Source organism: Halictus rubicundus, chromosome 6 (genome assembly GCF_050948215.1).
Source record: "Halictus rubicundus isolate RS-2024b chromosome 6, iyHalRubi1_principal, whole genome shotgun sequence".
NCBI classification, from domain to species: domain Eukaryota; kingdom Metazoa; phylum Arthropoda; class Insecta; order Hymenoptera; family Halictidae; genus Halictus; species Halictus rubicundus.
In genome coordinates, this window is record NC_135154.1 from 7845153 (window position 1) to 7857273 (window position 12121).

At 40.5% G+C, this 12121-nt stretch overlaps 1 protein-coding gene across 2 annotated transcripts in view; it reads left to right on the top strand.

Annotated features, from left to right (window-relative positions):
* Foxo (forkhead box, sub-group O) overlaps positions 1 to 11880 on the top strand; it is a 150801-nt gene extending 138921 nt beyond the window's left edge. Inside the window, exons 3-8 of one of the 2 annotated variants that reach the window (XR_013082457.1) lie at positions 27 to 215; positions 808 to 923; positions 2026 to 2255; positions 3758 to 4084; positions 5069 to 5373; positions 6394 to 11880. Coding sequence is in view for 1 of the 2 variants with exons in the window: in XM_076789736.1 (XP_076645851.1) it covers positions 27 to 215; positions 808 to 923; positions 2026 to 2255; positions 3758 to 4084; positions 5069 to 5290 (1084 nt within the window). In the remaining variant the exon portion in view is untranslated. Of the gene's footprint in view, positions 1 to 26; positions 216 to 807; positions 924 to 2025; positions 2256 to 3757; positions 4085 to 5068 lie in introns of both variants that reach the window. The other variant, XM_076789736.1, reaches the window with a different exon arrangement.
* The last annotated feature ends 241 nt before the right edge of the window (positions 11881 to 12121 follow it).

The following is a 12121-nucleotide window of genomic DNA, read 5'->3' on the forward strand; positions in this document are numbered from 1 at the left end:
CTCACGCGTGTCGTTGTTTTTCGCAGAGCTATAACAATGGAGACCAGTAAAGTGGACAGACGACGTACTCGCGTCAGGAAGAAGATCGAGGCGTTGCGAAATGGCAGACTGCAACCCGACGCGACACCTAGCCCGAGCAACAGCGTGAACGAGGGTCTTGATCATTTCCCTGACAGTCCTCTTCAACACGGCTTCCAGCTCTCCCCTGATTTCCGGTAGCTTGAATTCAACATTTACGAAAGAAACTTTTAACGAAGATCATAGATACTGTGAATAAAACAAATATCTGAATGGTTTCATAGTTATTTGGTTCCATAGAGAATATTTCCACAGTTCCATTAAAAATTCCATGGGTCACTCGATGATACCGATTGAATTTCTAGCTGGTACTGTGACAGATTTTCCTTGATTATAATTGTTTTCTTAGTATTGCAAATTGTTGCGTACAGTGTTGATTGTTATTGCTAACATTGAACAGCGAAATTTCCATAGTTCCAGCCGATATGTAGTTTTGATATGAGTTTTTTCTAATTATTCTATAACGTATAAATATCTTATCTTTGGTTACATGAAAGAGTATATACCGTGGGATTTGAACACTCTTCTCAAACAAATGTAATATTTATTCTGAAATAAACTCCTCTCGAAATTAAAGCCGCACACCAAAATAATACTGAGACATTAATTAATTAGGAAAATGGATACATAATACATTGGACTGTTTGATCAATATGTTTGAGATAGAGATATTCGAATGATTCTTTTATACTCACGTTTAAATAACATTGAAATTATTTTTCATTCAAGTCCTCGAGCTTTAAGCAACGACTCCTCCTGTGGTCGATTAAGTCCAAACTCGGTGCTCTCTGGGAAACCCGATTGGACGCCCACATACGCTTCCTCTTATAGCCCAGAACAATTAGGTACGTGTCAATATCTTACATATATATATATACATTATTATTACATTTACATATGTTTGTTTCTCGCGTTCAATTAAAAGAGATTAAAGGAAAGTTGCTAATTTATCGTACCACTCGAGAAACCTCAAGACTTCGGGGAAATTTGATACTTTTCTTAAAACTAGGGTAACTCGGTCCACTGTATACATGGTGTCCCAAAAATGTTGTACCTGAAAGAGATAATCCCCGAGATCATTTGAAGTAACTTTTTCCTTTTCGAAAATGTTCTCCGTGGCTTCGCTAAGGAGTTATTAACGAAAAACCACGGACCAATCGGCGACAGCTCCCACCGAGCGTGGCGTTCGCATTGGCCGAGTCAGAATCCGCCTGCTATATCCGCGCTCTGATTGGTCCGTGTTTTTCGTTAATAACTCGTTAACAAAGCCGCGAAGAACATTTTCGCAAAAGGAAAAGTTACTTCAAATATCGTCAGGAATCATCCGTTCCAGGGAAATACAACATTTTCGGGACACCCTGTATAAATTCTTTGCAACGTATTCCAGCGAAAAAAAAGAAAAAAGCTTTCGGCTTCTTAAAATCTGAGAAAAGCAAAAGTTACGTTAGCTCTACCCGATTTCCGAAATTCAATTTTGAGATTATAGAAACGACAGTTAATTGGACATTAATATAAATGTCGCCTAAATTTATTATTCAAATTATGAAAGTCAAACATTTTGACGGCGAGCAAACTAAATAGTTTTTTCCGAATTCTTGGAAACCATAAGCGAATAAAATCCGCACGATCGTGGGTAGAGGAACGTGCGATTTACACGTGAAACGTTTAACACTTTGATCGCCAAACTAGAAACACCCAAAATTCCATAAAATCAAAGTAAGTTATTTAATGAAATAAAAATTGAAAAAAATTAAACGTATGATACTGAGTAGTCCTCCAACTTTCTTGCATATTACAGATCCTAGTCAAGTTTGGTACAATGAATATATCAACGTAAAAATTCATTTTAAAACCTGCACAAATAATTCCGTCACCCACATATGGGTGACGTGGCATTCAACGTGTTAATGGATCTTTCGATTTTTGTTCGGACGAACGTGAACGTAGCCGGTAGCTTCGCGGAAACGATGAAACTGGAATCCTATCAAATGTATCAGACATCGCCACCGAGCCATCAGCAGCAGACCGTACCGCCGCCATCTTATTACGAGACCCAGTATCAGAGAAGCAACAGCATTTCCACGCGATCGCCTTCGTTCGCTTTGCAACCAACACCCCAGTCCGCGAGTCAGCAAAGATGCCCGATCCACGGTCTGCAACCGTGCGCTTGTCAAATGGTAAGCGGAAAAATCCAGTTTGCAATCCGCGAACATTAATAAGACCTTTTCTAAAAAGTATTACGAACGAAATTACAGTGGAACTCCATTTACTCGAGCCATCGTTATCAGAATGCCCAATTTACCGAACTCGTTGCCTATTATGCGAATTACAGTACACAGAAGCGTACTGGCGACGTTTCTGTAAATGTTAATGTATTTGTATAATATTTCATATGGACAGAAAGTGTTAGTTAGGTCAGGTTAGGTTCTATACCAAGGTGGCAGATTTTTATACTTTCTGAACACTGTGTGCATTCTGTACTTACTGTACTCTACTCGCAAATACACTTTATAGACTCTATAGTATAGTCTCTGTAGACTCTATGCGAGACGCTCTATAGTTTCTATACTTTCCACACTTTCTATAACATTTGTACGGGTATCCCCCGTTATACTCTCTATTCTAGGTATAACTTCTATACTCTATGTGTTCTATAAGTGAATCATCTATACATATATACTTCATTGCCACTATAACTTCTATACTACCTAGATCCTTTCTATTCTGTTACTATAGTTTCTATATACTCGTACTTTCTATTCTACCTGGAATCTTTACACTGTATACTCTATACTTTCTAGTACTCTATAATCTCTATACCTTCTACACCATCTGTACCCCTCGCATACTCTGTCTATAATTTCTCTATGCCCATTACACTTACTACTATACTTATAATCACTACACTCTATATTCACTACACCGTCTATACTATTATAGTTTACATAACCTCTATACCTTCTGCACTCTCTATATCATTCTCATACTTCTCCTATAGTTTCTCTATAGCACAGAGTCTGTACCTGCACTATCTCTCTATACCGGCACTTTTCAACTTATGGGTTGTATTAAATATTTAATGGGCTATTAAATGTAGCTGCCACCTTGCCCCCACATAAGGAAAGCAATGAGATATTATCTTGCATTATTCGGGTTCATAACAATGTCTGTGCAAAACGCTTTCCATAGATATAGTTTAAACTGTTTTAATAATATCTATAATTCTAAGAGAATCTGTTCTATTTAAAATTAGTTAGATTTACATTTTTCTAACTGTAATCAAAGCGAAGAAATTAAAGTACTGGTCAATAATTAATCTGAATCTTATATAATATAAGTCTCTCTAGTCTGCCAGATGTGTTCATACTGAACACGACCATTTAAATTTCAAATACAGTGAATTCTCGATATATGTCAACTCGATATATGTCTCCTCGGCGCCCGAGGTCTCTCGAGCTTCGCGGCCCCTCACACCCCGCGGTAGTGGGGATAATTCCGTGACGTCTATCGTCCAGGCCTTGGCGACAGATATAGAGAAATCACTGTATGTCCAGTCGTGCTTATCGAACACGTGGCGACTAGCAACAGCAAATCTGCGACACAAGCTAATGGAACAGCCTAATATTTCACTATTTCTCTTTTCTTTCTCATTTTCTAAAAAAAAAAAAAAATCTATTAGACTGCAAGTCCAGTGGCCGGTATGTCACCGTCGTATCAGCAGAGCGAGCCCAGTCCCACAGCTCTGGGCAATAGTCAACAGCAGACGTTGCAGTACATAATGCAGACGCAACAGTGCCAACAGCAACAACAGCAGCAACAGCAACAGCAACAACAGCAAAGCGTGCCGACGGGAGCCAGCCCGCCGCAGACGCCGACACCGTGCGGGCCCACACCGAGCACGATGATGGGTCAGTTGATGGGAGCGTTGAACAACTCCACGATCCTTGACGATTTGAATATCAACATCGAGTCGTTGCACGGTGGATTCGACTGCAACGTAGAAGAAGTGAGTTCTCAATTGTTTCGTAGCTGCTTTTACGAGCCACTTACTCGGCGCCTTTTATCACACATTATTACTGATTGCGACTAGGAGAACAAATTCGTGATCAAATTCGGTACCTTCGGATAAAAGGATCGATTTCAAGGCCCCATTTTAATAAAGACCCGGTCTTCGTAGATTCGCGATAAGGTAGGGTGACTACATTACCGTCAAAAAATAGTTTCACGTGCCTCAAGATTTCGTCCTTATATAGGAATATTTTGTCGTTGGTAAAGGGCTCATTCGAAAGAGGAAGGTTCAATCTAGTGCGCGCTGGTCAGAAGCTGCCAAGATTATGCAAACATTTGGTAATATAAGCGTTAGAAGTAGGCCAAAAATTGGCGATGTTCATGCCGTGGAATCCAAACATTTGTATGCCATTGGACGAGTTTTCTGGATGAAATCGAGAGCAGCGCGCAATAGAAAATATCTCCAGCTACAAATTACTGAAGCTAGAAATAAAGCGAAAAACTTGAAGCACGTTTCTGACGTCAGAATTCATAATATCGATAATACAGAGGAAAAAATGTGACAAGTTTAGTCGCAGACTTAAGACCCGTCTGATCAAGACCAAGACGGATCTTAGGTCTGTGTCTCAAGGCTGACAATGGAAATTATTAATTAAAAAGTCACGTGACTATCCCGGGCCCTTAAGCACGGCGCGATCGTCCGCAACTCCATCTCCCAGGGACGGCGCGCCTGGCCGCGGATGGCACAAAGGCCACTATAGTGGCGTTGCCGTTCAAACTGTTGCTTCCCACGGAAGCCACTATAGTGGCGTACAGTGCTTAAGAGGGTAAAGTAAAAACCGGACACGAACGTAAATTCTCGGGTAAAATCGGTGCGCGCTAGTCAACGGGGTTCCGCCGTTAGCTTCTCCTGGAAATCTATCCTTAAATAAAGATTCGTTGGAGAATCCGCTAAGCAAGAGTGGCAAAATCCACGTTCCAGGTAATCAAGCACGAGCTGTCAATGGACGGGACGCTGGATTTCAATTTCCAGCAGGGCGTGATGGGCACGACCGCGATCCAGGTGAGCGATCGCAATGTCGGGCAGAACGGCTCGATGTCGCAGAGCAACATTGTCGGCGGAGCGACCGGAAACGGAAGCGCGGGTGTCTATGTAACCAGCAGCGCCGCGTCCACGTCCGCGCCACCTTCGTGGGTCCACTAGCGCAGGTGCTCGCCGTACCCGTCACCCATGTTGCTGGACGGTCAGGTGAAATGCCCGAGGACCGTCCGTCGCACAGCTCATCGGTGAGTCAAGCATTATTTGTTAGAAGAAAATACACGCCCGGTCGTTCGCGAACGACAGAGTTCTAATCGATCTCACGCCGGTGGTCCGTTTCGTCGCAGAGGAACAGTCCTCGCGCTAGGGAATGAGTAATCGATTTGCAGAGATCGAGGCTCGGAGAGCTGGCTCGCAAGGGAAGGCTGCAACCCCGAGGATTCGGATCACTGTCAAACCTTGCGGGACTGTAGAGCGCTATGGCCGGGAAATCATTTTTATATTTACCCTCGACCCTCGACAAACTATAACTGTCCGTAGTGGTGAATTATAAGCAAAATTTGCATGCACGCAAAATTAGGGAAAGCTAACACCTACAGTACAATATTTACCGAACGGAATTTAGAGGGAGATAAAAACGGAGACTGATCGTCATTTTCAGACGGCGGATCTTTATGCAAATTCTATATCTCGTAGCTTGTTTTATGGAAACCAGGACAGGGGTCAATTTGTCAACTAGACAACTCCTTTTTTAAAGATACATTAGAGCAATACATGTTTTCTTAGCATAAAGACCCGCGGTTAACTATTAATTTACCCCCTGCGCCAATACCTCCCTTATTTCTTAACCCCTCGGTGCACGATTCGGGTCTGTGAGACCCGTGAATTGAATTTTTATATTGTTTTAATTTTCTTCGAACTACCTTGGAATTCTCCGATTAATTCTTCTTTTGCCAAGGGTAGTTTCATGCGATCCGGCAACAATAGAATTGTTTCGGAACAGCAACGAGATTTCAGAAGAAATTCGCACTGGAGGGTTAATCATTCTTTCTCGACGGAACTTGCGATTGGTCGACCGAGTCATTGGCACAATATCATCGCCCAGATTTCGAACGAATTTCGTTGGAACATTTTTGTTTGCTCTACGATCATGCTCTACAGTCCCGAGACGTTCGATGAACAGTTCGAATGTTCGCGGTTGGAACTTTTCGTTGTTAGAAACTGCGAGTTGCCCGTTCACGTATTTGTTTATATATATTTCTATTCAGTTTGCTCTTTAAATATGTAACACCTGTTTTACCTCAACATTGTCGTACGACCTCCTCAACAGGAACACTGACGCATCCACCATCGGTAGTTATTGTAATTGTGTATATTATCCGTATGTACAAAGTCTTCGATTAAATAAAGCCATTTATTGTTAAAGAAGAAAAACAGAAGAATATATTTGCTCGCGTGTTACCCGCGCGCCACCGAATCGTTGTCTTTATACTTGCGCAGGGTGTTTCCGGATCGACGGCGCGATCGGCAAGAGACGGTCTTCGTGAACAATGGACTGCGGATGTGTATGCATTTACAGCGAATGTAAATAGGTGTCGCAAAAATTAAATGCAATCGCGAACAAAGGCTATCGACGGAAGTACCTTGCTCTTATTTCCTGAAATTCCTGCCGAAGAAATTTCGCGTTCACTCGGGTCTCGAGTTTCCCTGAAAAAATGCGAGTTAAGATCCGCGGTCTAATACCAAAACTCGATTAGTGTGCCAGTAATTATGAAACTGTACCGACAAGCTGTTTCTGGTTTAGCTAGCACTTGTTCTAATTGGAAAATACTTTTCTACGTGCGCTACTTATTGCCGCAAGGTAATTAATTTTTTCTTTTTCACCGGGTGGTCTTCAGTGCCGCGTTTAGGTTCGTTATCGTTCGAATCGATGCAATACTAAGCGGGCAGCGAGTAGAATTTCTTCGAGTTTCCTTATTTGCCGCTTTCACAACTACTGGCACGTCAGAAGCGCACGTAGAACCTGAAATTCTCCAGCAATGTGTTCCGGTTTGTTCACTTATTTTCGTTCGGGGAGCCACCGAATCGGTGATACTGTGCCGTTAATTTCGAAACACCCTGTACATCGAAATACCGTAAGCGTACGATAATGATTTCCTTTTAACCGTACCTGCTCAATACAATCTTCCGTTCTCTGCGTGTGCACAAGGTGTTCACCCAGCTACCGGACAACGTTTCCCTCGAACAGGAGAACATGTTTTGCTGTTGTTATAACAAACACGACAGCCTATGCTAATCTTCTACACCCGCAGCGTTTCCCGAAGACACGAATGACCACCGATTTTTTAAATTTTGTTACCACGTTATGCACTTTTGTGTGTCAGATGAATTCCACGGTACAGCTATACCAAGCAAATTGTTGTTGGTCGATTTTAACAGAGGTATGCAGTTTTCTACCATTTTAGGAAATAATTATAATAAAATTTTGCAGTGGCATGCGTGAAAGCGGTTAAACATTCTTTGATAATAAAAACAAAAAAAGATTGTGTAAATATATGTTAAAAGTACGATGATGCAAGTGCAGTCAACAATTGTACTATTTTATAGATATGCACAGTTTCTCTACATAAACACATTCTTCTCGTCATTCTACGTAAATAATCATTGAGCTACAATGATACAAAAAGTTATTAGTTATCGAGGTATTTTTTAGAAATGTCCTTATTGAAAATAATGCTCGAAAGCTTCTCTGTCACCCGGTAACAGTTCATCCAACAATTTTTAATTGTTTTGCAAACAATTTGAAAGCATTTTCCAGAATGTTTATAATAACTAGACTGCGAATTTGGTGCATTTATGACAAAAATGGGTAAGCACAATTTAAAGGAGTGGACATATTAAAAAGATTTAACCAGCGAATTGGTTATAGAATAATAAAATAATTAAAGGAAGAAAGAAATTTTATTCCCTAACATCTTTTTACAAAAATCGACGAGAAGGAATTTTTCTATCCTTGTGAAAAAGAATGCATCTCCGTTTAAGGACAAATTGTTGATTACACATTGCACCTGTAAAAAAAATGTGATACTACGGACACAATATCCTCCGAACCTGATGGAAAATTCTTCCCCTAATATTGTTCTGGAACAGTATACACGGACACTTTTTAAACAGAACAAAATTGATCCTTCTTTTACGCTTCGTTCGCAATCGAACTTTCAAGGTTCCGTTCTTGAAGTTAATTATTCATCGGACAACTTTGCGCGAGCTATCCTCGATTTTCCAACGGTGGACGAGGATCGCCAAATTTTCCCTGACTTTGAGCAGTTCATGCGAACGTGACGGGACCCAATTGTTGTGACCTATTTAAGTTAGCCGCCAGAAAATGAGAAGTTGGACGAGACTCTTGGAGCAGCGGGTTCAAATAAACCCTGGAGCCGTAGTTCGAGGTCACTTCGCTCTTTCGGAAAATGTTCGGAAACCAATAATTTGTCGCCCGCTATTTCGTTTGTTATGGACAACAGTGAAACACTCTCCCGTCTGGTGTTTTCCGTGCATGCATGAGATGCGATCGAGAAGAGACCGAACGCCGTTAGTTTCCTTGCGAAGGTGTAAGATACACTTTGAGAGCTGATCCGCACCCTTGTGTATCAATTCATTAAATTACATCGAGCTGCGAATGTCCCGATATTTGTTACAAACAATTTAACAGAGCTGTGCTCGTCTAGGTCTGTAATTATTCATTCGCTTTGAAAAGACGTGTGGACGTGAAATATTTTTGTCAAACTGCGCAGATTTTTGTCAGATTGTAACTTCTTGAAATAGGAGTTCAAAGGGCGACGCTTTGACACTGTGGAACAGTGTCCGGCACGGTTGGGGCCTGAGCCGTCAGATCAGGGGAATTGACTCGAATTGAGGGGAAAAAGTTGCCCTCTCTCTGCCAGGACGAATCATTGTGACTCATGCCCGACAGTGACGAACGAGTGGGGTAATAGCGTCGTAGAAGGGGAAGGGTAGAGTGGGGGGCAACTCTTAATGTGGCGGCTCTGGTTGGTGCCCCTCAAACGCTTGCTTCCCCCACCAACCTCTCTTTCATCATACGTCCCATCTCCATGGTAACAGCGCTTACTGGTGGGGGACAGCGGGCGGTTTGGTGGAACGGTTTTCCGCCAATTGTCGTGCGCAGCCCCGCTGCAGTGTCGCCAGATGAGGGGAGGGAGCACGAATCGAGGGGAAAGAGTTACCCTCTCTCTGTCGGAACGCGTCACGTGACCGGGCCGCAACGGAAGCGTGGGGAATAACGCGATAGAAGGGGAAATTAGAGTGGGAGAACAAGTCTCGATCTGGCGACACTGTAAAAGACGCTCCGTTGCAAAATTGTTGGCTGATTGATAGAACCTTTTTGAATTTAGTCTGGTTTTCCATTTTTGGAAATATCTGTCAATGAAAATTGTCAGACTGACATACACAAGGGCACGGAAGGGTATCGAATTTAATCTGACACGACGAAACTGACAGAGTCCTGGTTTCTTTTTGATCGCAGCTCGTGTTCCGTGTCACAATAACATGTTCCGTGAGAACAATACTGATCACCGGCTGCGCGGACACCTTGCGAAATTGTTCGCTCGGAAATTATCCGATCGCGTAATCGGTTCTCCGACAAGACAGGTGAATATAAACAATAGGCAGTGAAAAACTTCGTACACTTTTCATCAATGTGAAATTCTTCGAATATAGGTAGACATTTCTATATTCTACGATGTGTAATTAAATAGTTAATATAATAGGTACTAAGTTTACTGTAGACTATTATTAAAAAAAAAAAAAAAAGTAAATGGTGGTTAGTTCGAGAGGAAAAGAAAGCGCAGATGTATGGTGAAACCTCCATTATCCAAACGTCTCGCTCTACAGAATCTTGGAAATTGTACATTCGTTGTAAAAGTGTATATTTTTCGTCGTCGTCGGTGATGCCGCTTCGTTTGCCGATCGCAAATCGAGAACCGCGGAGATCCGTGGAGCGTCGCGTGCTCGAGATAGAAAATTCGGGAGAGAGGGAGAGAGAGGAAGAGAGAGAGAGAGTGAGAGAGAGAGAGAGAGAGAGAGAGAGAGAGAGAGAGAGAGAAATGAAAGAGCAGTGCTTTCTTTCCGCAACTCGAATCGAGATCGGAACTCCGCGGGCACGAACCGATTTCCAACGGCGGCCATTTTGTTTCTGTACGATCTCGAGGAGAAGCTCAGGCCGAGAAAGCACTGCACTTTTTAAGATTTAAGTGTTGTGCGAAGCTTATCTCTAAGGACCTTTTCTCGGTGAAAATAATGATAGATGTGCGTACTGCTGGTAGCGATATTGTTAATAACATTTTGCTCTGTATTCGCGAAGCGGCGAGAAAGAAGCTGGTCGTTCCATTGAAACAAGAAGGAAGTGGACGGTTCATTTCAACGATCGGAAACATCGAAATTCGTTCGTTTCACCTGTTAACCGGGGAGAACTAGTTGACCACGCTATTTTTTTTCTTTTTTTTTTTTTCATTAGAATGTATCTTCCTAGAAATTGTTAGTCACCTCATTACCTATTTAACGAATTGTTCCGACATTCGATGCTATCGTAATACGTATTTGCAACAGTGCGAATTACACTGTGATCGTCATTGTGAAAAGATCCCCGGTCAGCAGGTCTCGGTTAGGTAATTAAATTACATATAGTCAGTCACACAAATTTATTTGTATAATTTATTTAGCGCAAGCTTCTTCGAGAAAGAAAGAAAGAAAGAAAATATTAATATTATATGAGGAACGTGTTTTATTATACTCAGGTATAAATTGTTTAATGTAAAAAATAGTATTTAAAAGAATTTATTGTTAAATAGATATATAAATATATATATATATATATTTTAAAAGAATATAATAAATAAAGGATATAATAGTTTTTTGTATGAAAATATTTGTATATCGAAGTTTTAATTTAAAACAATTCTTGTTTAAGTTGATCGTTTCGAAAATGAATAGGAGATAATCTTTTTTTATTTTTTAAAAGCATCGCAAAGATCGATTTTTAAGTTGCACTGGAATGCTTAAGAACACGACGTGGTTTGTTACGAACAATCAGAATTCTGATCGATTGTTCTTGGAAACGTTTATTATATATTATTTGAAAAATAATTTAATTTACTTCGATTCGAACGTTACTTCTTCTGGTCATGTAAGGTAATTTGTTGTTCCGCACGAACAATACCCGAGAAACAGATTTTATTTGCGACCTACATCTTATTTTTATTAACCTTAACTGGTATGGGATAAGTTTAGTGAACATTAGTCTTTTGTAATTTTTTTCTAACTTTAATTTTTGCAATTTCGCCTAATTTCTCGCATTCTACGATATATAGATTTCTGTGGCTGATTATACTCGAATTAAATTTACGAAATGTGATTTCAAGGAAACTCCGGTAAATAAAAAACACTTTCATTTGCATTAGAGAATCACGACCTCGTTGCAGATTAGTTGTCAAGTAGATTATATTCTTACGTTTTAATATTCCCCACCGAAGTCGGAGAATTAAAGCGTTTCGAGTGAATAAACGTTGAATTTGTACCGCAAAATTCGAAAATATGGGACCCAGAAGTTTCCCGTCATATACGTCGAAATTATGTTACCCGAAACACACTACTGTCTAAATATTCTCTTATTTATATGTGTTAGTTTGGATAGTGGATGTTCTACTGTACTATTAAAATAAAGTAATGAAATAAACTAATCTATGATGAATCTTTCAATGAACGACACCCTCCATAACTGAAAAATAAAATCTTTCAAATCTACCAAAAAATTGTTTATTATTTTCACCGATTTGCCTTGTTGCTTTACGTTGTTATAGTTTAATGAACAATATTATCACTTCCCAAACAAATATTTAAAGCAGAGTGGAAATTATTACCAAGTTTAGATAAATATGCAAATTTGTTAGTTCATAATATTACACAGAAAAGGTTATAATA